Genomic DNA, 26,709 nt, shown 5'->3' with positions numbered 1-26,709 from the left:
GTTCTTGAGATGAACGCAAACCATAGACAGACTTGATGGCTTCTTCAGAAAGAGAACCAACAAGCCAGGCCATGATGCGTTGATCTGTTCGAACCCATCTTGCGTACTCTGGATTTGGCGTCTCGGTGACATGATCTTCAGCTTGGATGGTAAGAATCGGCTGGGGACGAGGAGTTTCACCGGTCACATGACCAAAAAGAGACTGCGAGTGAAGAAAATGCTCAAACTGGAACTTCCAAGACAGATAGTTCGAGTCATTGAGCTTGAGAGTCACACACTGTGTGATTGTTAACGGAGAAGAGATTGGATCGTCGTCCATAGCTCTGATACCATAAAGGCAGTGCAGAGACAGAGTGAAGAAGATAACTTTTATGTTTATTCAATAGTTTCTTGCTTGGCTTTTACGCTTACAACGCATCCATATTTATACAGAGTAAAGGTAGATTGAGTAAGACAAATAAGAGGACAGTTCAGCACGTCACAGCACACACTCCCAATGCATCAAATCTGTTTGATAGCTGTATATCCTGAGCTGTTAATCCCGTACGAAGACCAGCTTTTGTCTTCTCTGAAACAAAGTCTTTGTGACCGTTAGAAGAGATAGGAGTGGGCCTGATATCAGCTTGGGCTTTAGTAGAAACGTTTGCAGCAGTTGGGCTTATATCTTCCATCTCTCTTTCCTTTTATTTTATTTAGGTTATTATGTTTAATTATATACTCTGCTATAGTTAGAGGTCGTGCATGAAAACTATGCTATATACAAAATAAGTATACATGTTACAAGAAAGTCCGAATCTTATTAGTAGTCCATAATCTTTTCGGGACAGAGACCCGCAAATTAGTATTCTCCATAGGTAGAGATTATCTAAGTAGTTTTCAATATATGCATGTTATCCTATTGGTCATGTGTCTCTAGGGAAGTGAGACAATGGATGCAGAGTCAGCAAGACAACAATTCCGTTTTTTTGATAATATGGAAATTATATTTACAAGTAGAATGCAAAAAATGATATGGGTCGAATCCGAGGGAAGAGAAGGAGTAAGTGGGACAACCAGAAAAAGATGTCACTCAGAGCAGTTTTCTTCAGATGAAGAAGAAGAGAAGGTGAATGAAGAGCTAGTAGATATCAGCCACGACCCAAAAATATCAAACCCGAAAAAGAACATGGTGAAGAAGCAAAAAGGAGGTATTAGTAATAGTAATACCAGTAATAGTGTAAGAGAGGTTTTAGATGAGTTTATGAGACATCAATCGAGAATGGAGACTGAGTGGAGAGAAAGATGGAGGCTAGGGAGAAGGAGAGAGTAGAGAAAGAACAAGAATGGAGAAGGAAGATGGCGGAGATTGAGAAGGAGAGGGTAGAAATGGAGCGGATGTGGAGGGACAGAGAGGAGCAAAGGCGGTCCAGGGAGGAGATTAGGGCAGAGAAGAGAGATTCACTGATCAATGCATTGCTTGCTAAGCTTACAAGAGATGGTTCTCTCTAGGTCTAATATTTTAACGTAAGTTAACATGTTCTTTCTAGACATGGTATAGGGGTGTGGGTGTAGGTGTAGTTATTTGATGGGAATAGTTAGTATATCCTTGGAAAAACTTAACACTCGTACATTGACATTGAGTTTTCTCTTTATGAATGCATTAACCCCACATTCTTTCTTCCTGGTTTTGATTTCGGTTAATCTGTCGGCCCATAATATTTGTATGCCATTTAATCTTAAACAGTGTTGTCTTTACAGTTTACATTAATCTAGTTGATAACAATTGAACGCAAAGTGCAGATATATATATATATATATATATATATATATATATATATATATATATAATATATTTGGATCATTTATAATTTTCAACTAGATGTTTCACTCACGTAAAGCGCGGACATAATCATATTACAAATATTTACTATCATAAGATAATTGATTACACAATTTTAGTTACATCTTCTCATAACAAACTTGTGTACAGATCTATGTTGTACGTACATCAATAAAGATATCAGTTATAACATCTACAGTTTATTCTCATAAGAAACTGAACAGAGACATATACGAATATAACTACGACTGATAGAGGCGACTGACTGCTAATAGTTCCGAGTCCTTCCCACTGCACGAAAGAACAAACAAAGAAGAAAAGCCAAGTTTTTTTTTTTTTTTTTTTTTTGGTATGAATGTAAATTTTATACCATTTTAATTTTTGACAGAAGTTACTGTTGTGGAATCGATTCAAGACGAGAACAAGTTCGATGCGATCAATCAACAACAAGCAAGTACGAATGTGTGATAAATCAATACGCAAACGAGATAAGAGAAACAAGAAAGCATAAAAGAGACACAGCGAGATGTTATCCAGTTCGAGCGCAAACCGCGATTCTACGTCTGGCCGAGGATCACCTCGGAATTCACTAAGCTCAGTGTTTACAACACCGCCGTATCACCACCGCAAACTCTCACCGGAAAAGCCCCAAGAGAAATCACTCACCCCGTAGAAACTCAATTTCTCTCTATCGCTTTTCTCTCTCACCGTGTTTCCCAGAATGATCCACACACAACAACACGTCACACCAGCTGGATAATAACCGTATTGAACGGCCTCCAGAGGTGGACCCCACTCTGTAACAAACTCTCGATGAACTAAAGAAGACGACGTGATACGACGGCGTTTACAATTAAATCGAACCGACTCCTAAACCGGAATACAAATCTAATTTCAATCAGACCAATTCCGGTTCTGATTTCCTTCAGTCTTCGCAACCAACTTCCAACAAACTCCACCTTGATTGCAAGACTTCCACTGAGCTTAAATGAATCCCATCCTCGATTTTTCCTTCTGTCTCTAGTGAGCAGAAGAGCCGAGTAAGCTCAACAGATGTTTGAACTTACTTACCGGCAGTACCTTCGTGAAGATATCAGCAATGTTCTTCTCCATATGAACCTTTGACACTTGAACTTCACCTTTCTCCACCAATTCTCTGACAAAACTAAGCTTCCTTGCCATGTGCTTTGTTCGCTCATGATGAACATTGTTCTTAGCAAGAGCCCTAGCACTTTGAGAATCACAGAAGATCTCAATACTCTCTTGTTTATACCCAAACTCTTCACTGAGACCCATTAACCACACAGCCTCCTTTGATGCTTCAGTTAAAGAAATGTACTCAGACTCAGTAGTAGAGAGAGCTACAACTTTCTGTAAGCTCGATCTCCAGCTTATAGCACAGCCTCCAGACAGAAACGTGTAACCTGAAATAGATCTTCTTCTATCCAAATCACCTCCAAAGTCAGAGTCACAGAAACCAACAATCTTGAACTCTTCTGATTTCTCAAACTTCAAACTCAAGCGACGAGTCCCATTAACATATCTCAGTATCCATTTGACTGCATCTCAGTGTTCTCTGACAGGATCACTCATGAATCTACTTACTAGACCCACAGGATACGCAAGATCAGGTCTAGTACCTATCATCCCATACATGAGACTACCAACAGCATTGCAGTAAGGTACTGATCTCATGTACTCCTCATCCACTCTAGCCCTTTTAGGATCCGCTGTCATTAGTTTGAAATGAGCTCCAATGGGCGTGTTAACACTCTTAGAGTTTTCCATAGAGTACGTCTTTAACACCTTTCCCATATAACTTTCTTGAGACAAAATCAGAGTTCCCTTGGTTCTGTCTCTAATGATTTCAATCCCAAGAATTTTCTTGGCAGCTCCTAAGTCCTTCATCTCGAACCGTGAACTTAGTTGATCTTTGATGTCTTGAATGATCTTTATGTTCTTGCTTGCTAATAACATGTCATCAACATAGAGCAACAAGTACACGTAATCTTCTCCCACACGCTTAATGTAGACACACTGATCATGACAGCTTCTCTTGAAATCAATATCCTTCATGAACTGATCAAACTTCTTGTTCCACTGTCTTGGACTTTGTTTGAGTCCATACAATGACTTTCTCAATCTGCATACCCAGTCCTCCTTGCCTTTTACTTCATATCCTTCAGGTTGAGCCATGTAAATCTCTTCTTCAAGATCACCATGAAGAAATGCGGTTTTTACATCTAACTGCTCTAACTCCATATCTTCTTGAACCACAATGGACATCAGGTATCTTATAGATACATGTTTGACGACTGGTGAGAAAATTTCATTGTAATCTACTCCTTCCTTCTGAGCATAACCCTTAGCTACAAGTCTGCCTTTGTACCTTGGATCCTCTACTCCTTCAATACCAGGCTTTCTCTTATAGATCCACTTGCATCCTATGACTGTTCTTCCTTTTGGCTTCTTTACAAGATCCCACGTATGATTCCTTAGTAAAGAATCCATTTCATCATCAGATGCAAGAATCCATTGTTTCCTATGAGGATCTCTCATTGCAGACTTGTAGTCACACGGCTCTATGATGTCTCCATCTTCAGAGACCATACATGCTAGGTATACATAGTCATCAAGCTTCTTTGGAGGATTTGGTTCTCGTCTAACCCTATCACGGGCCAACTTGTAGCTTCCCGGAGCATTATCTTCACCTGAGCTTTCTTGATCTGAAACCACTTCCTCAGTATCACTGTCGTCAACTGAGACTACCTCTTTGTTAGTAACACCTTCGTTTGAATTTTTCTGACTCTCTCCACCTGAACTCATACCCTTCTCTTCAGATACTCCAAGCTCAAGATCAAGAAATCCAGTGTTACTGTCTCTCTGTTCAGACGACTTTCCCTTCAGATCCTTGTAACATTCATCCTCCTTGAATGTAACATTTCTACTGATAATACTCCTCTTATCTTCCAGCGACCACACCTTATATCCTTTCACACCTGGAGGATACCCAATGAAAATACCCTTCTTTGCTCTAGGTTGTAGCTTTCCTTCATCAGAGTGATGATAACACACACAACCAAACTTCTTAAGATGGCCAAACTGCGGAACTGTTTGTGACCAAACTTCTTCAGGTATCTCATTTTCAATGGATGCAGATGGAGTACGGTTTATCAGATAAACCGCTGTGTTAACAGCCTCAGCCCATAAGCACTTAGGAAGTCCAGACTCATTCAACATGCTTCTAACTCTTTCCAGAATAGTTCTGTTCATTCTCTCCACAACACCATTCTGTTGTGGAGTGTAAGGAATAGTCTTGTGCCTTGCTATCCCATTCTCAGAGCAGAAACCATCGAACTCTTTGTTACAAAACTCAAGACCATTATCAGTTCTCAGCTTCTTCACTTTAAGACCAGATTGCTTCTCAACTAAACTCTTCCACTCTGCAAACTTATCAAACGCCTGATTCTTAGTCTTCAAGAAGTAGACCCATACTTTTCTTGAGTGATCATCAATCAGGCTCAAGAAATAATGACAGTTACCGAGTGATTTTGGGACTGAAGGAGAGCCCCAAAGATCAGCATGAATATACTCCAGACATGCCTTGCTTGTATGTTGACCAGAACCAAAACTTACACGATGAGCCTTTCCAACTACACAGCTTTCACAAAACTGCAGTGTTGAAACTTTCTTCTTATCAAGAAAACCTTTTCTTATTAGTACATCCAATCCCTTTTGGCTCACATGTCCCAGTCTACTATGCCATAGACTGGTTTAATCTCTCAAAGACACCAGGTTCACTTCATCAACATGACTTCTTCCTTGAAGAAAGTACATATTACTCTCTCTCTTGGCTTTCAAAACAGTTCTGCAACCTTTTGTTATCTTTAGTAAACCATGTTCTGAAGAGAACGAGCACCCTTCACTCTCAAACACTCCGAGTGACAGTAGGTTTCTTGAGTACTGAGGAATGTACCTTACATTCTTAATCAAGACAAAGCTCCCGTCTGTTGTTTTTATACGAACTGTACCAATTCCCTTTACAGAGGATGTGGATTCATTTGCCATTCTTACTGATCCTGCATCCTTCTCTTCAAGCTCAATGAACCAATCCTTTCTTGGGGTCATATGAAAGGAACAACCAGTATCCATTATCCAAATCTCTTTGTAGTCAAATGCTTCAGCTACATTGACTTCTGACACAGTAAGAGATTCAATAAACTCAATACCAGTAACTGCAGATGACTCCCCGTTCTCCTTGTCAGCTTCCTTCCCTTTCCCATTGCTTCGCTTGGGACAATTTCTTTTGAAATGTCCTTCAGAACCACACGTCCAACAGGTAGGTTGGTTCCCTTTTCCCCGAGACTTCGATCTACCTTTGCCTTTGGACTTGTTCTGATTCGTCTCTCGAGTCCCTGATCTTCCTCTGTTGTTATAGTTTGAGTACAACACTTCACCATGAGGTTTACTTCCTTTTCCATTTCCATTTGCTCCTAACTCCAGTTGCTTTGAATGGATAGAGCTTATAACTTCATCAAGAGTCACAGTCGTTTTGCTATATCTCAATGTATCTCTCAGTTGATCAAACTGTTTTGGGAGAGACATCAAGAGCAGAATAGCCTGATCTTCATCAGATATCTCCACCATGACGTTACTCAAATCTGTTATGATTCTCAGGAACTCATCAATGTTATTCTCAATAGACAGAGACTCATTCATACGATAGCCATACAAGCACTGCTTCAGATACATCCTGTTTGGAAGCGACGTAGACATATACTGAGCGTCCAGTATCTTCAACATACCAACTGCAGTCTTCTCCTTTATAATCTTCCTCAAGATCTGATCAGTCACATACATGATAATGGTACTCCGTACCTTCCTCTGCTTCTCTGCTAACGATACATCGGCTGTTTGCTTTGAGTCCGATGTATCATCACTGCCTTTAAGCTTCAGATCTTCAGATTTTCCTTCTAATCTCTTCAGATCTTCTTCTTGGCTTATAAGAGCATCTCTAAGACCAAGAAGATCCAGGTTAGCTAGTAACCTCTCCTTCCACATGTTGTAGTCGATAGTTCCATTGAACTTCTCCATCTCGATCTTCGCCGAAACCATCGTGACGAGATCTCCTTCGTCACCGCTGATCAGCCAACCTTCGATCCCTTCCTGTAACAGCCGAACCAGGCTCTGATACCACTTGTTGTGGAATCGATTCAAGACGAGAACAAGTTCGATGCGATCAATCAACAACAAGCAAGTACGAATGTGTGATCAATCAATACGCAAACGAGATAAGAGAAACGAGAAAGCATAAAAGAGACACAGCGAGATGTTATCCAGTTCGAACGCAAACCGCGACTCTACGTCTGGCCGAGGATCAGCTCGGAATTCACTAAGCTCAGTGTTTACAACACCGCCGTATCACCACCGCAAACTCTCACCGGAAAAGCCCCAAGAGAAATCATTCACCCCCGTAGAAACTCAATTTCTCTCTATCGCTTTTCTCTCTCACCGTGTTTCCCAGAATGATCCACACACAACAACACGTCACACCAGCTGGATAATAACCGTATTGAACGGCCTCCAGAGGTGGACCCCACTCTGTAACAAACTCTCGATGAACTAAAGAAGACGACGTGATACGACGGCGTTTACAATTAAATCGAACCGACTCCTAAACCGGAATACAAATCTAATTTCAATCAGACCAACTCCGGTTCTGATTTCCTTCAGTCTTTGCAACCAACTTCCAACAGTTACAATGAAAACAAATAGCAGAAAAATAAAGACAACTACACAACACCAAAATACAAAAAGAAAAACACAGCAAAATCTAGAAATACAAAAACTGAAACAGAGCTTGGATAACATAACAACGCACTTTGCCTAGGATCGCAATGAGCCAAGAGCTGGAGTCTCATTGTTGTGGCTGCTAAGTTGCCGCGAGTCTACGGAGGATTGGCCAGCCCTCAAAACCCCTCCGGACCTACAGCTTCATCACATACACGCCTTTGATAACCTGCAAAATTAGCTCACACACCTTCCAAGAAAAGCCAAGTTGTATATTAAGAAACGAACCATCCAAACATACATAAAACATAGAAGAATACTTCCAATTTACAAAGCCTACATCTAATGTAATAAAAAATACAACAAAAGAGTACATGTAGTCATGCACTAAGAAAATCTATATATATATATATATATATATATATATGTCAAACCTCCAAAACAAATCTAGAAATAAAGAGAGAAACACACAACAAAATAATACAAAACCAAGCTTTGTTGTTGTTTATATTACCCTTCACGCAAACAACTATAACCAGTTATATTTTCTGATCTGCACCGAACAACGATTGAACCACTGAAAACAGAACATCCGTATCAGCATGAAAGTGGAGAATGGAATGTTAGCAAATAAAACAAACAGGGTAAACGATAAATCATAGTATGAAAAAAGAGTAAAACCAAGACGACTTGGAATGAATGAGAACAACGAAAGCTATAGAGATAATATATTTGTGTCATATTGTAGTCGTAAGATTATGATATATTTGTGTCATATTGTAGTCGTAAGATTAATACAGTAATATATTTTAGAGTAAAAATAATCATTTATTAAGGGTATCAACAATAATAAGATGTCTAGTTTTAAATTTGAGAGATCAAATATAAAAAACCAATTCGCAAATGATAGTATAGATTTATAATTTTATATATTATTTCGTATTTCTACAATTTCATTTAAATTGTCATTGTACGATAAAACTTTTATTTCAAAATAAACTAGGTGTTTTCCTGTACCATGTGCAGTGATAAATTTTTAAAATTCGAGTTTTATTTAAAACTGAAATTATTAATATTATATATTTTATTATTTTTGACTAATATTTAATATAAATTTGATTTGATTAAATATAAGATTAAGAATTTTTTTTGTTTATTTAAAATTATATTTAAGAATATGTATATATATATTTAAAATTTAAATCTTAGTAATTTTTATATATTTCTTTTGGTTATATATATATTAAATCAACTTATATAAAACTACTAAAAATTCATATAAAATTTGTATAGTTATCAAAAATTAAAACTAAACAACATTTATAACATTTGTATATCAAAAAAAAACTAATAATATTACGATTATAAATTTATAATTTTTAAAAAATTGTAGAAAATTTTTGCAATACAAATTCTATAATTATAAAAATAAAATTCAATAATATTTCAAAATTTATAGTTTCATATTTGAAAATATTTATTTTAGTGATGATTTATGAGTTATTACCATATTCTAAAAAATTACCAAAAATATAAATCGGCATTAAATATAATGAATGATTTATTGTCATATTCTATAAAGTTTTCCAAAAATATATGTTAATATTAAATGCAATTGTCTATGTCATATATAACTATAAATTATGTCATCTTTTGTAAGTGTCATGTCATATTTTTAAGTGCTATGTCATCTTTTTGCGAGAATGATTGTAATAATAACACGTATACAAATCACTTCGTAAATAATGTGCATGATATATTATTTTAGAATTGCAATACAAAATTTTATTTTATTTTCTATATTATATCATTTTTATAGTTTCCGGTCTATTTTTCTATTGATTAAGATATAATTTAAAGTAGATATAATAATATTTTGGGAAAATCCCATGAAAAACCTTCAAAGTGGCAAGTACTTCCACTTTAAACCTCCAAATTTTATGTTTCCATAATAAACCTTGAAATTAAAGATATTTTTAACAAAAACCTTCAAAATGACTAACGTGTTTTATGTGATGTTAAGATAACTAACGTGTTTTATGTTTCTTAGAAACGACAACGAAGAAGATAGTTTCTTTGAAGTCTCTGATGTATCTGTTCATCATTTTCGCCTACGGTATTGCAATTTCATCATCGGTTTTTGCCAGAGCACAAGATGAAGAGAAGCAAAGAGAAAACCATAAGATGAAAAGACGAGAAGCATTGGGCGTAGGTTCCTTCTAGATTTCAAGGAAATTCCGAAGAGAAGCAACATCACATTCGAATGATCTCTTTGAGGTACTATCTTACTCCATGGACTCGAAAATCTAGAATAAGAAGATTCAAAATATTAGAACTATCTTACTCCATGTTGTGTATAACACGATCTCTTTTTCACTTATAAATTTTTTTCTTAGATTTTCTATTATTTTCTTTCATAAACACTTATGATGGCTCATGAATAAAATAAAAAATGGTTTGTTAAAAATATAAGTAATTACAATAAGTCACATGTTTTATCGAAAGGAGACAGAGTTAATAACAACATTAATAGAGTTTATTATTCTGTTTATTTTAACATCACATAAAACATGTTAATCTTTTGAAGGTTTTTGTTAAAAATATCTTCAATTTCAAGGTTTATTATGGAAACATAAAATTTGGAGGTTTAAAGTGGAAGTGCTTGCCACTTATAAGGTTTTTCATGGGATTTTTTTTTATTTAGAAAATATATAAAACTAAATATTTTCTGCTCACGGAACATAGTGAGTATTTCACACATGAGACTTTTTATGTAAAAAATACTTAATAAAAATTATTGTTACAAGAGATGTGTCTCTCCGTTGTCAAGATCAATCGTATTAATTGATCAATGTTTTTTTTTTGCTAAAATATTGATTGATCAATGTTTTGTTGCAAAGTTGATATTTTGCTGCAGACAATTTTTTTCTGTTGCGTATTAGTAAATAATAAAATTTGTAATTCTATTTTATCCAAAGGACCAAAGATGCCGTTCAAGTTTTTTTTTAACATAGTTTTCCGACCGGCATCTTAGCTCTCGTAAAGCAGTCAACTCCTGCTGAGTCGCACTAAACCAGAATCGATCCTGAGATTTAAAGGATCATAAGTGATTTATTAAAGATGTAAATAAAAATTATTTTTAACAAATTTTGTGGTTAAATTTTTTTTTTTGGGAATCTATATTCATGTAGTTTTCAAAAAAAATTTTTTTTTGGGAATCTATATTCATGTAGTTTTCAAAAAAAATTGGGGATTTAAAATAAATGTTTCATTCAGTTTTATTTAGGACCGGCCCTGTACTAGACACAGACCCTTCTATCGGTTCATGATATTTTAAAATTTGAACTTACATTTTTGAATTCATTGCTGATTAAACGAAGCTTTCAGGATATAGAATTTGCTCAAAAGAGGGGACAGACTAAGTGGCAGACAAAGTTACCTTTATCCCACGTCTGGATTCAAAATGTTGAGAAAACGTTTTTTTCCTTGATGTATTTTGATATCAACATGGTAACTAATTCGTACTCGTAACTATATCTTCGTGGCCCATAAGAATATCTAACATTCTAAGCATATCGAAGGATGCAACACTGAGAGAAAGATGATTCACGTGCTTGGTTGGTGCATGCATTAGAGAATCGTGAAGCGTTTGGTTGAGAGGGACAACAAGACATACCATCACCGACATTGACCTTTTTGACAAAGCAAATACTACAACTTGTCTGTCGAGACTCGAAAAATCGGCCGTTAATACCATTTCTGATGGGGAAGCTGTTAGTATTCTACCCTTTTGCTTACTCTTTTCTTTCCTCGTATAAAGAGAAAAGAATCAAACTGAAAATTTCTTTACAAAATACTTTGTTTGTTTGATTTGATTCTGTTATCTGGCATGTGTTAAATATGTAACTGGCATGTGTACTCTTCTGCAGATTCATAAAATCTAAGAAAGATCATGCACCTATCTTAACAGCTATTAAAAGTACTTCCAATATGAATATCTTCTTGATAAAAAATATTTTAGAAAGCAAAAAGTGAAGATAAAAAAGACATTTTTGATGTGGCTGCAAATAATTTTATTGTAAGATCTTAGCTGTAGGTTTAAAAAGATTTAATTATTTCTATGTAAATTTTCTAAAGCAAAAAAATAAATGCTCTGGATTTATTGCTTTCCACAGCCAAAGATAAATAAAAAGGAAATAAAAATCTGTAACTTTAAAAAATCTTTATAAAATACGATTGATAAAATAAAGTTGGTTTATAGAAATAATTTGGGCTTTAAGAAAGATTCTACAACACTTCTAAAGCATTTGTCAATCATCCCCATAATATCTCGAAGAAAAGTTTGTCGAATTATATCAGATAGTCACTTCACATAGCTAAATTTATATTAAAAACGTATTATAAAACTATATTAGAATACTAATATACAAATTTTATGAAATTATTGGTTTTCGAAATAGTATGGTTGCTCTAAGATCACCTTCATTAGTATAAGTTTTATATAATATTTGAAAAATATTGATATTTAAAATAATTTGTTATATAATTGAAATTGTGGTTAAAACTATCAAATAAGAGATAAAGTAGCATTTAAAAATTTCATGATTATGTTAAAATATCTTAAATCTGAATTATTTTTCTCTCTTATATTTTTATTATTTTTCTTTAATAAAATTTTTTAGTTTTGGTATTTTAATGGATTTATAAATTCAAACAAATTATTAGTCCTATAGTTTTCAGTCTTTTGTTAAAAATATGTTTAATTGATTCTATGATTTACAAATTCTAATTCAGATAACATGAATTTACCAATATATTTGATTTAGCAATAGATTAAATCCATTTAAATAGTTTTTTTTTGTTAAAAATGTGAAGACACAAATTAAAAAAAAAACAAAATTTTGTGTTTACACAAAATAATCTGAAGACACAAAATTTTGAATTTTTAAATACTAATGATAATCAAGTGGTAACCTAGTTACAATCTTTTGGAACTTAGTGTGTACCCACATTAATCATGTATTCGGTTTTTTATGACACCTAAATTAGCATTATTTGGTCAGTTCTCACTTAGGTTTTGGTCCATGTAGTTTATATAATAGACCGTAACAGATAATCGATCTTTCCCTTAACATTAATTGGAATGCATTTCAAACTCAGATAAGACAGTGTGGTATGCTTTCGGATGAGTCAACTTTGTAGTACTAAGTGTGTTTACCGACAAATCAGTCGATAGTATTTATAAAAAAAAACTACTAAATAAATTAGGCATTTTGTTCGCACTTGCAGACTTAATAATTTTATAAAAATTTGTAAATGAATATATTATCAATTCAAACACCATTAGAATCAATTATTTTCAGATTTTTAAAATATTTAATAATTAATTAAATTTTAAATTGTTTAAAAAAAATATTTTAATAAAATATATTTTATTACATGAAATAAACTTGAAAACATACATATATACATAAAACTATATACATGATTTATATTTATTTTTAAATTATTATGATATAAAATATTTTTGGCTAACATAATGCATAATATTTTAAAAAAATGATGATTATCAATTAATGAAACTCGTTTATAATTGATAGGTTATTATATATTAACAAATCTAATATAATTTTTTATTAAGGGTAATTAAGATTTTAGAGGTTCATCAAAAATCAATTTGCAAATAATATAATATAAATTTTTTTTTTTGTATTTTTGTCAATTTTTCTAAGAAATTATCATAAATTTGCAAATAGTAGTTTAACAATCTGGAAGCTTTAAATATGTGAACAAGCAAGTTTCAAATTAAAGAGGTTCCAAACGTTTATGATAAATGTTTTGAGTTATACAAACTAGAAACAGAGAAATAAACAGAGATGAAACTACTTAAACATATTGGCAAGCTCGCCATTCTCGTACATTGAGGTCAATATATCACAACCTCCTAACAGTTCTCCTTTCACAAACACCTGCGGGAACGTAGGCCAATTACTATAACTCTTCAGCTTCTCTCTTAGCCCATGGTTATAATCATCGTCAAGAACATCAACCGTTTCATAATCCACTCCTTGGCTCTCAAGAATCCCAACAACTCTCTGTGAGAATCCACATTGAGGAGCGCTTCTCGACCCTTTTATGAAAGCTACCACCTTGTTCTCTTTCACTAACCGGTCAATCAGTTCCTCTAAGGGGACATTGAGCTCGACATGGCGACCTGGAGTGAGACGGATGTCAGATTTCTTCCTTGGAGTCTGTTTGACCCATGTGTTGTTCCCTGACTTGTTCCCTGGAGGGACATTTCCCGTTACTTTTATGTGCTCTTCTATCCATGATTTCCATGCTTGTGTTAGAACAGCTTTGTCTGGATCTTCTACTATACCAACCTAAGCAAGCAATGATGACACATTCAAACATAATGTCAAAACTTGCCACTATTCATCATGTACATAAAGTTGTTGTTGGCTATGAGTCCATGGGCAAACAAACAAACAAACACAACAAGGCCTCTTACAGTTTCTATTTCCATGTTAATCTGTAATGTTAACTAAAGTTCAAAAGAGCTATTTGAGATATCATATGACTGTAAGCTGATAAGAGTAAAGTATCATGGACACAATACAAACTAACTCTTCTTATTAACTGAAAGTACAAAACATCAAATAGAACAAACTAACCTTCCAAAACTCTTCAAACTAACGACCACTATTCATGTATCTACAAACAAAAATCCTCGGAACCAAGTAATGAAAAGGAAGTGCAAGGAAATGAAAAATCCTAACATAATATGGTTCACACTCTCTTTGACCTGTCTCAGTCTTTTCCATATACAAACTATCTCAAGGCTTGGAAACATCTTCTTGTGGTTCTCTATTAATTAGGCTCGTTCATGTGGTTGCGTATTTTAGCACTTGTGGTTCTGATAGACATGCTCAATAGATGAATGTTTCGTATGTGAGCTAAGCTAAGTTGGATAACATAATACTTTCCTCACCAAAATTAACTCGACAAGTATATTGTGCGCTCTACTCCTATACACATATGTGCTGACGTGGCATATGAACATGATAATGTGCATACTCATTCCGATTATTTATCACAGTAACATAAAATACAATAATGAACGGCTAATGTGACAAGTGTAGTTGATGATCATCAAGAACTTCATTAGCTTCCAAACAATCAATTCACTGATTCAATTGTCAATCGAGGAGACGATGAGCTCACCTTGACGGAGCCACAAAGCTCCGGAACCGATTTCACGTGAGCAGCTACACTCGCCCCGATGTTCCGAGATATTCCGACGAACTGAAGCTCGTCGCTCTTATCGTAGACGGCGTACACGCCGGACTCCGCCGGAATCGACTCGGCCTCCGCGATCGGGAGCTGCTCCGTCTCCCCCAGTGACTTTAAGGCGGAGGCGATTAGGAAGGGACGGCGAGATCGGGGTGTGTCGACGCGGAGGGTGGAGGAGAGAGAGGGGAAGGAGAAGGATGGTGTAAAGCGTGAATAGAGAGTAAGGGTAGGGGTATTTCTGGAAATATGTGGACGGGAAACACGGGGAGAGGGTGAGGCGTGCACAGAGGAGAAACTGATTGCAGCCATTTTTGTCGCAGGAGAGATTCGAGTTATCGGTTGGGATGAGATCATTAGTTTTTTTAACTGTAGTCATATGGATATGGGCTTTATTTTAAGGCCCTATAAATATTGGGCTTTAAAATCTCATTTTCGTTTTCTTGAGGTCGTTTCGTTTGTATACTTGTTTAGATTTTCATGTTTGAACTCAATCGCTATGGTAAACTCCACTTGGTTTTAATTATAAAAGCTCTCACTACAATATATTCTCATGCTTTTTCTCATTAATTACTCATTTATTTTGGACCTGGTGTTCTCCATATCTTTCTTCTTGTTACATAAAACAATCAACAAACATTCCCTCCATAGTTCTATATCTCCTCTCTGTAACATCATGGTTTTACTTCAACATGTAAGTCTCTATTTGGAAACATCCACCGAGATCTCTAGAAATTAGAGATCACGTCAAGCAACTTTGTTATACAAAACAGTTTATTTTTCTTTTGAATTAATTTAGCATTCATTCAAAAATAATAATCTGGAATGGTAATAATCATCTTTAGAGCCAAAGAAAAATAACAACAATAGAACATCATTGTTGACTCAGAAGCAATGAGTATAACAACATTTCTCCTTGTCAGTTAGAGAAGGTTAGATGTAGAAGGTAGACAATAATCTCTTCTAATTTTCCTCCATAACTTGAGACCAAATCCGTTGTTTCTAAGCAAATGTCTTCATTTTAAGCTCTCTTCAGTTCCTATATAAACATACTTTTTTGGACTTTGTTGAAGCTCAATCAATTATCTTCCCTGAGAGTTTCCATAGTATCTTATGCAAGAATCTAGACAAGTAACTGAGGTAAACATCAAGATTCTGCAACATGGTTTTATATCCATATGTAAACCATATCAACCAGTATCACACAAAAGGGAAATAAAAGACAAACTCCCCAAATAAAAAGACACCAAAATGACATAACCAATAATAAAACACTGCATTTTTAGAGAGAGAGAGAATAAACCAAAAGCTGAAGAGAGAGAGAGAGATCATTCCTCCAATTCCCTTCTCTCTACTTTTACGGACATAACGAGAAAATAGAAAGGAAATAATGAAAACTACACTGCGAAAACACGTTTTGTGTCCAGAACGAGAATCAAAATAAAGGAAAGAGAAGAGAGACGAAGAGATCTCTCTCGGTGGTCTCAGGTTCAGAGATCTCCGGTGGGACATCCCGGCGTCATCTCTAGTTTCCCGATTAGCCCTTTTAACTCAAAATCTCAAATTGTCTAAATTTAGAAACTTTCCTTAAAAAGTTACCCTATTTTTCTTCATTTGATTGACTGATTGATTGAAGAAGATGCATCCTAATCTATTCACGACAATGCGAACGTTGAAACTCACCGAAGGATGCAAAGCCACGACTCTCAACCCTCCTCCGCCGCCACCTCCTCCCTCTACCACCGAAAGAGCCGGCGAAAAGTTGTTTCACCATCTCCACGATCATCTCCGAGTCAACTCGTTCCGTTCCAAATCCACCCGGACTCATCAAAACGCCGTCGTTTCGAAAGACTCTCTCCTCCCTTACGGTCTCCCCGTCGCAAATCTCCTCGAACCGCAGATAGACCCTTCCCTCAAATTCGTAGACTTGATCGGCAAGCTATCCGAAGTCTACCGACAAATCGAGAACTGCTCGCATTTCGAGAAGTCTGATGCTTATCTAGAGCAATGCGCAATCTTCCGGGGCTTATCGGATCCGAAACTTTTCCGGCGGAGTCTCCGGTCAGCTAGGCAACACGCTTTTAACGTTCACACCAAACTTGTCTTAGCTTCTTGGCTACGTTACGAGAGGAGAGAAGATGAGCTGATCGGGACAACATCGATGGATTGCTGCGGAAGAAACCTCGAATGCCCTAAAGCGAGTCTCGTCTCCGGGTACGACCCGGAACGGGTGTACGATCCATGTCTCTGTTCCGGGTACAACGTTGACGTTGATGTTCAAGAGTGCTCGACGTCAGAGGTGGATTACGACATGTCCTTCTGTATAGGCGACGAGGAAATTCCTTGCGTGAGGCGCAAGATAGCGTCTTTATCAGAACCCTTTAGGGCAATGTTATACGGTGGCTTTAGAGAGACGGAGCGAAATACTATCAGCTTGAACGGAATCTCTGTGGAAGGGATGAGAGCTGCTGAGATGTTTAGTAGGGTTCGAAAAGTTGAGATGTTTCCTCCTAACGTTGTCTTGGAGCTACTCACATTAGCGAACCAGTTCTGCTGCGACGAGTTGAAAGCAGCTTGTGACATGACTTTGGCTCGTCTCGTTAGTAATCTCGATGACGCGGTGTTGTTGGTTGAGTATGGTTTGGAGGAGGCTGCGTACCTTCTTGTGGCTGCTTGTCTTCAGGTTTTTCTAAGAGAGTTGCCTAGCTCGCTGCATAACCCGAACGTTGTGAAGATTCTCTGTAGCGTCGAGGGGCGGGAAAGGCTGGCCTTGGTTGGGCATGCTTCGTTTACGTTGTACCTCTTCTTAAGCCAGATTGCTATGGAAGACGATATGGAATCAAACACAACGGTAATGGTGTTAGAATGTTTGGTCGAATGCGCGGTGGAGGCTTGGCAGAAACAGCTCGCTTGTCACCAGTTAGGTGTTGTGATGCTTGAGAGGAAAGAATACAAAGATGCTCAGAGATGGTTTAGCGCAGCGGTCAAGGCAGGTCATGTTTACTCCCTTGTTGGTGTAGCCAGGTGTAAGTTTAAGCGAGGACATCGATATTCGGCTTATAAGACCATGAACTCGTTGATTTCGGGTTCCCCTGCTGCCACTGGATGGATGCACCAGGAGAGGTCTTTGTACCGAAGCTGTGATGAGAAGATGTTTGATATAGAAATCGCCACGGATTTGGACCCTACTTTGACTTTCCCTTACAAGTTCAGGGCAGTGTCGTTGGTCGAGGAGAGTCAGTTTGGTTCTGCGGTCGCGGAGCTGAACAAGATTCTGAGGTTTAAGGTCTCTCCTGACTGTTTAGAGATGCGGGCGTGGATTTCTATAGCCATGAAGAACTATGAAGGTGCTTTGAAAGATATTAGAGCGCTTTTGACATTGGAACCGAACTTCCTGATGTTTAACAAGAAAATTCATGGTGACCATATGGTGGAGCTCCTCCGACCATTGGTCCAGAGACGGAACCAAGCTGATTGCTGGATGCAGCTCTATGATCGTTGGTCCTCTGTCGATGATATTGGATCTCTGGCTGTTGTTCATCATATGCTGGCTAATGATCCAGGGAAGAGCCTTCTGCGTTTCAGACAGTCTCTTCTTCTCTTAAGGTACAATTCTGTTTCATAGAAATAGATTTTATGTTTAATATAATTTTTTATTTAATAATAGTAAATTTCAAGTAAATTAGTTGAGTTTATTGAAGTAAACTTCAATAAACTAATAAGTACGTAATATAATGCATTATGCTATTTATTAATGTGTTTTGGGTATATGTTTTGTTACACTATAAGTGATATGTTTAGTTTCATCTGAATCTTATTGTGTGATATTTCAGGCTAAATTGTCAAAAGGCAGCAATGCGTAGCCTTAGGCTGGCTCGGAACCATTCAAAGACGGAGCATGAGAGACTTGTGTATGAAGGATGGATATTGTATGACACAGGCCACCGTGAGGAAGCTCTGGCCAAGGCTGAGGAATCTGTTTCTATACAAAGATCCTTCGAAGCGTATTTCCTTAAAGCTTATGCTCTTGCAGACTCCACGCTCGACCCTGAGTCCTCAAAGTATGTCATTCAGCTCCTTGAAGAAGCACTTAGATGTCCATCAGATGGTCTCCGTAAGGGACAAGTAAGTAAAGAAGCTGTTCCCCATTAGTTTTATCATCATCTGACTGCAATTTCATGAAGAGTTTCTGTTGTATTTGCAGGCTTTGAACAACTTGGGAAGTGTATATGTTGACTGCGATAAGCTGGATCTTGCAGCTGATTGCTACAAGAACGCGCTAACCATCAAACACACACGAGCTCACCAAGGCTTAGCTCGTGTTTACCATCTGAAAAGCCAAAGGAAAGATGCGTATAATGAGATGACAAAGTTGATAGAGAAAGCTCAGAACAATGCATCGGCCTTTGAGAAGCGTTCAGAGTATTGTGACCGAGAGATGGCACAGAGAGACCTAGTGATGGCGACACAGTTAGATCCTCTGAGAACTTACCCATACAGATACAGAGCCGCAGGTCTGCAAAAGTTTCACATCCATTTCTTGTTTCTTATTGCTGTTTTTTGTTTGAGAACTAACCCTCATGATATTGAGTTTATAGTTCTTATGGACGACCATAGAGAAACTGAAGCCATTGAAGAGTTATCAAAAGCTATAGCCTTTAAACCTGACCTCCAGCTGTTACATCTCCGAGCAGCATTCTTCGCTTCAATGCGTGAAACCACAAACGCTATCAGAGACTGTGAAGCAGCTCTGAGTCTTGATCCATGCCACAAAGATACCATCAACCTCTATCACAAAGTACGTGAACCACAGTCATAGACAAACCCATCTGCCATCTTATTTATATCCTAAACTATGGCGAGAGCTTCTTTCGTCTAAAACCACATATACATGTACCGTTCCATATCTATTATGGAACATTCCAATGAGAAACTAAGCTTGGTTCTTTTTGTGATCAATAAGTTTTGATAGAAAGATCTGGGAACAAACCAAAAGGAGCAGCAACATAGAATGTAAATATAACTTCATACTTTGGGTTTTGGGATTGATTCTGGTTTGATGACTGGATAAGGTTAATATATGATTAGTGCAGAGTGTGTTCCGGACAAAACAGAACACTAAAAATATTGATATGTCATGTTTTGTTTTTAGATATCTCACTTTGTGTTGCTTCTTCTTTTCATTCCTTCATATTTTTAATGTGTAATTGTGTATGTGACATTATTCTTCTCATGATCGTTAAATTGATTCTCAGACCCCTGAGATTTTTTCCCGTTGCAAAACAAGAAACATTGACGTGAGTAATCAATCATCACTATAGAAATTGTACATATAAAACCCATGTAAAAATCTTTCATTTTAAGCCCACAAATTGGACATTAAATTAGCCATAGAAATATGTAATTTTAGTCGTTTCTTTGTATTTTGAAAGTTAAAACAACAATTCCATATTTTTATACCCTTTGTTTAAAGTATATATGAGAAATATACAACGGATTTTAAAAAACTAGAAAATGGGCTGTTCAAGCATTATTGTTGTTCATAACAAAACATAAGCAAATTATAAGTAAAATACAAGTAAACATTAGTAAAACATAAGCAAGGTATAAGCAAACAATCTAAGTGGAATGCATGCCCACTTATCGTATATGCCAATATGATATCAGTTTCAAATTCTTCTAAGCAAATATTACATTCGCTTTCCCCATGCACATAACATGAAATTAATTCATTTCTCCTAACCTATTGTCCAAATTTTCAAGCTTTTATCTATCCTCTTAAATTTGTTCACATCATGCTTTAGGATGTGTTCTAATTGCCACGTGTAATTTATTGGTGTTTGATTAATTTGGAAGAAAATACGTTTTCAAAACTTTTTGGAAAATTTTGGTTGTTTTAGTAGAAAGTAGAAACGGTCTTCTTTTAACTATTTGAAGCACATCAGTAAAAATTAAGTGAAACGACGTCGTTTTACATGATTTGAAAATAAAATCAAGTCAACCACTAGGTTCGAAACCAGGTTATTTGGATAAAATGACAAGGTATTTTATCACTGGGCTAGTGGCTCAGTCAATAAAGTTACTAACACATGTAATTATATTTGGTACCGATTGAATATAAAAAAATTATCTAAAAACTTAAAAAAAAATTTAAAATTTCTAAAAACTGAAAAATTAATTCCAAAAAAGAAAATTTTCATTTCTCAAATTATAAAAAAAAATTGAAAAAAAATCGAAAAAAATTCCAAAAAGTTATAAATATTTCGAATCTGAAAACATATAATCAGAAACAATGAAAAATAATTTATTATTATTATTATTATTTATTTTTATAGTTTCTGATTATATGTTTTCAGAATTGAATTTTTGTCACTTTTTTTTTGAATTTTGTTTTTGAATTATTTTGTTTTTTAAATTTTCTTTTAATAATTTGAAAAATGAAAATTTTCTTCTTGGGCATTTTAAAAAAAAAAAAAAATTATTTTTTGTAGATTCCGATTATTTTCAGATTCGAATTTATTTTTATAACTTTTTTTTCTATTTTCGATTTTTTATTTAATTTCAAAATTTTTAATCCTAAAATGATTTTTTCTTTTTGAATTTGTTTTTAAAAATGAAAATTTTGGAAGATTTTTGATTTTTTAAGGAAAAATAAAATATTATTTTTAATTTCAGTTTCAAAATTAATTTTATAAAAAAATTTCAAATTTTTGGAATTTTAAAGACCTTTTAATTTTTATTGAATTTTTTATATTCAAAATCAATACCAAATAAATCTAAACGTGTTTGTTTCTAAATTGATTGAGCCACTAGCCTAGTGGTAAATATCTTGCTATTTGATCCAAACAACCTGAGTTCAAACCCTGGTGTCTACCAATTTTTATTTTCAAATCGTGTAAAATAAAACGACGTCGTTTCACTTAACACCAACAATTAACGTTGTCTTAACTCTCGTTTAACGGTGTGCTAATTTGGTCAGTCAGTCTTAAGTTTCTTAATAATCTAAATAAATCGATAAAAATTCAGGGTTTTATTGGTCAGACAAGTGTACAAGTTTCTTTTGGCAATTCTTGAAAAGTTCAGTGTTTTTTTGGCCGATTTCCCGAATGAAATTTGTTATTTGCTTAGTCAGAATTGGTTTAATTTGCTTCCCTCAAATAAAAACTCATTTGCCCATCAGATTTTCATCTTTGGGAATAATACTCAGCTATCTAAATGGACTTTAAACTCACGGGTTTAACGCATTTGTTCTGAAAACTTAATCAGTTACTATTCGTAAGATCTATATTATTAAAACAGAAACATTCTGCATTTTTTCTAGGTGAATTTTTAAATTGAACCTACTTTTGTATGATATATTTTATCTGATCCTATTAATTAACAATTAATGTTAGTAATTTTTTCCTTATTCTATTTTGCTAATTAACTTAATATCTTATATGCATTTCATTTTATGTGTGATTTTTCTATTTGGATTATTCACTAAAAATTTACAAAATGTATTTCAATAAGACTTATAATAAAATATTTATAATTATTTTATTCATAATATCTTTTGATATCTTAAATCAAACTCTTGGTTTGAAAAGTATAACAAAACTCTTTCACCAATTTTAGGCAGCGAAAATGAATATTAGTGATTTTTCAGACAATTATTGAAAAATTAGTTTATAATGATTTTTCAGACAATTATTGAAACATTAAAAAACACTAATGTTGGTTACAAGTAAAACTTTTAGTATAAATCCAAAAAGCATTTTAATTAACTATGTAAAATATATTTTAAAATTTTATTAAAATGACGAAAAGTACTAACAATATTTTAACATTCACTTTCTCCATGCACAAAGAGGAAGTTCTCCCTACTTATAGGAACCAGTTGTATTTCTTGGTGTCCTAACTCTATATCTCCAGTATTCACAATTGGAACCGCTATACATATCAAATAATCTAATTACCCAGTACAACACTACAAACACGCCTATAAATATAGAAATATAGACGCATACACTAGAATCACAAAGAACTTGTTTCCAGATGAATTATAACCGTCATCATAAGGTGGTGATGATATCTACAAAAAACTTAAGAAAAGTACAATGTGTAAGTCGAAAAGAATCAATGTGTAAGTCGGAAGAATGAATGGGTTGAATAATTTTGAAACAAACCAAAATGATATGATTATGTTGATATCAGATTAAGGGAGAGAAAGAGAATATATAATCGACGACAAACTAATAATTACATAGTTAATTGATTCTCAGACCCCTGAGATTTTTTCCCCTTGCAAAACAAGAGACATAGACGTGAGTAATCAATCATCACCATAGAAATTGTACATATAAAACCCATGTAAAAATCTTCCATTTTGAGCACACAAATTGGACACTAAAGTAGCCCTTGAAATATGTAAGTAGTTGTTTCTTTGTATTTTGAAAGTTGAAACAACAATTCCATATTTTTATACCTTTGCTGAAAGTATGAAAAATGGATTTTCAAACAGCTAGAAATTGGGTTGTTCAAACATTATTGTTGTTTATAACAAACATTAGCAAAACACAAGTAAACATTAGCAAAACACGAGTAAAAATTAGCAAAACATATGAAAAATATAAGTAAACAATCCAAGTCGAATGTCAGTTTGCAAAAGAAAATCAATTATATAAGTTATTATATTTCTAACAGTATTATTTCTTACATTTAGTCGTTATTTAAATTAAGTGGCGACGCGTGTAGGCATTTTCATATTTTATGAATTTATTTTTACAGTTTTTGGCAAAAATATATATTTTACCTAAATGTTTAAAACCCTTTTGACTTGAAATCAACTCAACACATTTGATACACAGACTTTCTTTCTTCAAATTATTTGTTTTCAACATAACATCTACATTACTTAGTTTTTCGAAAATTTTATCATTCTGCTAATATTTGTGGATTTACATATATAAATTAATGTTCTGTAACAACGCTTAGAATTGAGTAATTGTTAACTAGCTATACAACGTAGAAAGTCTCTATTAAAGTCTTGATTGATTATTTTTCTACGGCTGTTTTGATTTGATTTAAGTAATCAGTCAGCTCATTTAAATCTGAAACTTTTCTTGCAAAAGTGTGGAAGGAGATGAATTTAAGAGATGTGAAACTTAATTACTTATACTACAAAAGTAATCTAAATTATGATTGAAGGGAACTATGCTCCTACTGATTTTATATTTTACTCAGTGATTATTTACTGAGATCGTTTGGAGACAATGAAACTGTTCTTTATTATCTCTAGATGGCAGTCTATTCTGAAAACTTAAAAAAATACATGAGATTAATTAGCATAGTAGCTCATGTAAGCAATGGATTATATTCCAAGTTTGTTTATGCATGATCATTTTCCCAAACCTTTGAAAATGATACAAAAAAACAATTAAACCAATTCATCTGTCTTTGACTCAGAATCTTTCAAGGATATATAACACCTTACATTTAACAAAAGAGTCAATGGAAGTATAGAACTTTTCTCCCTTACATAACCTTGCCTAATTGTTGTTCACTAGTCATTAGTATCATCCAAAAGCATTGCTTCAACAACCACGTAACATAGTCTTATTATTACTAAAAGACTAAACAAAATTTATACGACAAGTTGGATAGTTGTTTGCATTCCATCTACATAGACAATGTAAGTGGAATGCATGCCCACATAGCGTTATTGGCAAATACGACGTTGGATGCAAATTCCTCTAAGCAAATTTACACTCCCTTTCCCCATTCACATATGAAAATTTCCCTTAAATAATAGTACTTCGTGATGCCCATTAACATCATCAACATCAATAACCCCTAGCTATATATCTCCAGTATTCAATAACCCGTAGCTATATATCTTCATCATAGTGCGAAGACATCTATAAAAACGTATGAAAATAAAATATATGTAAGTTTAAAAGAATCAATCAGTTTTGAAGAAAAACAAAATATTATTACCTTGATGATGAAGAAATGAGGAGAGCGAACAGGGAAGAGGAAAAAAAACTATGAAAAAACGATGGTCCCTCTAGTTTCTATACAATAAACTAAATTGTTTATATACAATAATGTTATTTTAATGTTAAAATTTCATTTATGTTTTACTTCATCATTTTCCCAAATTAAAAATTGCTCTTTAAAATTTTAATGTTTTAGTACATTATACTGTTCAGAATAATAAATTGTAAAATTCAAAAATTGATTGTATATTGATTTAAAATTATTTTAAATAGTAACTATAAACAGTGATACATTTATAGTTCATTTAATTAGCTTTTTAATAAGTGTGAAGACACAAAAGGATATCCCTCGGAAACAAAGTAATATCTTAAGAAAAGTCACAATTCTTTTAAGAAAACATTCAGGCTTCTGAAATATGTGCAGATGTGCCCTCATATTATATCTTTTTAGTTTTTAATATAGTTTCTATTAGTTTTTCTTATTAAAATCACATTATGCTTATAAATTATAAATATTTTCTTAACGCTTTTGGTTCCAAAATTATTAGGATGGCTTCAGCGGGAATTGGGGATTAAAAATATTTAATAAAGTATTTTATTACATGTACCATAATCTACTAGTTATGTTACATATTTTCATTTCATCTCAAATCTATATTTTATTTTGACTCTAACAATACCAATGGATATGTTAAGTTTCATATGCTAGCATCAATTTTATGAAAGTAATATTTTACTACTAACCAAAATTAATAAATATATTTGAAATAAGTGTTTTAATATATATCCAGTTGAAAAAGTATTTTGGTTAGTGAATCTTTAGGTTATAAGAAAAGTACTTCAAAAAATAAAGATTTTAGTTTGAAAATTTCCTGTAGTTTTACGGACAAGAACAAGATTAAGAACTTATTTTAGATGATTATGCTAGCTCTTACAAGATTATTTCATGTTTAATTGAACCAAAATCCCCACCATACTTGAATCTTGTGGTGTTTCAGCAGTGGATGTTTAGGTTTACATTTAAATTTAAATATGAAGAAAGTAATGATTTAGTGCCAAATGATGATTTTTTATGTTTATATAAATTATATTTTTATAACAGAACTAGATAAAAAAAAATCAACTCGATTAAACTGAACAAACACAAACAAAACAAAATTAAACCAAACCGAACCGAATATACATCAAACTGAAGTAAAACTGAATCAAACTGAATACGAACCAAACAAAACTAATTTGGCTTGAATTTGGTTAAAGTTTTCCTGGACCAAAATTAACCAAATCGAGCCGAACCCAAACCGTACCCATAATTAAACCGAAAATGACACCCCTATGTGTTAGAGTGATTTTTTCTCTGTCATAGCATTTAGAGTTAAAAATAGAAATTACCTGGAGATGCTCTTACTGAGAAAAAAATAGTGGTGAGTTGGAATAGATTTTACTATAAATATTATTATATAGGTAGATATACATTTGGGTTGGAGAAAATGCTCTAATAAACTGTACTAATCGATTATATGACCTGCAGATACTTTTTTTTTTTGATCGAATACCTGCAGATACTTAAATTATAAATTTGAGCTTTGTGTATTGTTTTCTGGATTGAGGAGAGAAATAGATCATGTAGAGTGATTGTTTCTTTTATTTTGAAGAATAGATGATTATGTATTTAAGGTCTCTAAAAGGGGTTATGAAATCACCAAAAAAAATATTTAGTTAGTTTTTTTAGAGAAAGGGTAGAGAGATATAATAAGAGAAAAGAAGAGAGAGAAGAAAATTGGTTAGTTTGTAAATTTTATTTTCAAGGTTATTGAGTGGAATTTCTGTAGA

General features: G+C 34.1%; 2 protein-coding genes across 2 annotated transcripts; one reads left to right on the top strand and one right to left on the bottom strand.

Moving 5' to 3' along the window:
- Window positions 1–13,391: 13,391 nt before the first annotated feature.
- LOC130509083 (bifunctional monothiol glutaredoxin-S16, chloroplastic) lies at window positions 13,392–15,247 on the bottom strand. Its single transcript, XM_057004664.1, has 2 exons — window positions 14,834–15,247; window positions 13,392–13,992 (listed from the first exon to the last, which is right to left on the bottom strand). Exons 1-2 carry the CDS (start codon window positions 15,209–15,211, stop codon window positions 13,492–13,494), a joined length of 879 nt encoding a protein of 292 aa, XP_056860644.1. The 5' UTR covers window positions 15,212–15,247; the 3' UTR covers window positions 13,392–13,491.
- A 1,072-nt stretch (window positions 15,248–16,319) lies between these two features.
- On the top strand, window positions 16,320–20,054 carry LOC108846758 (ethylene-overproduction protein 1-like). The gene is made up of 4 exons (XM_018619965.2): window positions 16,320–18,505; window positions 18,733–19,024; window positions 19,104–19,413; window positions 19,498–20,054. Exons 1-4 carry the CDS (start codon window positions 16,539–16,541, stop codon window positions 19,716–19,718), a joined length of 2,790 nt encoding a protein of 929 aa, XP_018475467.2. The 5' UTR covers window positions 16,320–16,538; the 3' UTR covers window positions 19,719–20,054.
- The last annotated feature ends 6,655 nt before the right edge of the window (window positions 20,055–26,709 follow it).

The sequence above is a fragment of the Raphanus sativus genome, chromosome 3 (assembly GCF_000801105.2).
Source record: "Raphanus sativus cultivar WK10039 chromosome 3, ASM80110v3, whole genome shotgun sequence".
Lineage (NCBI taxonomy): Eukaryota > Viridiplantae > Streptophyta > Magnoliopsida > Brassicales > Brassicaceae > Raphanus > Raphanus sativus.
This window is presented reverse-complemented; position numbering and strand designations above follow the sequence as displayed.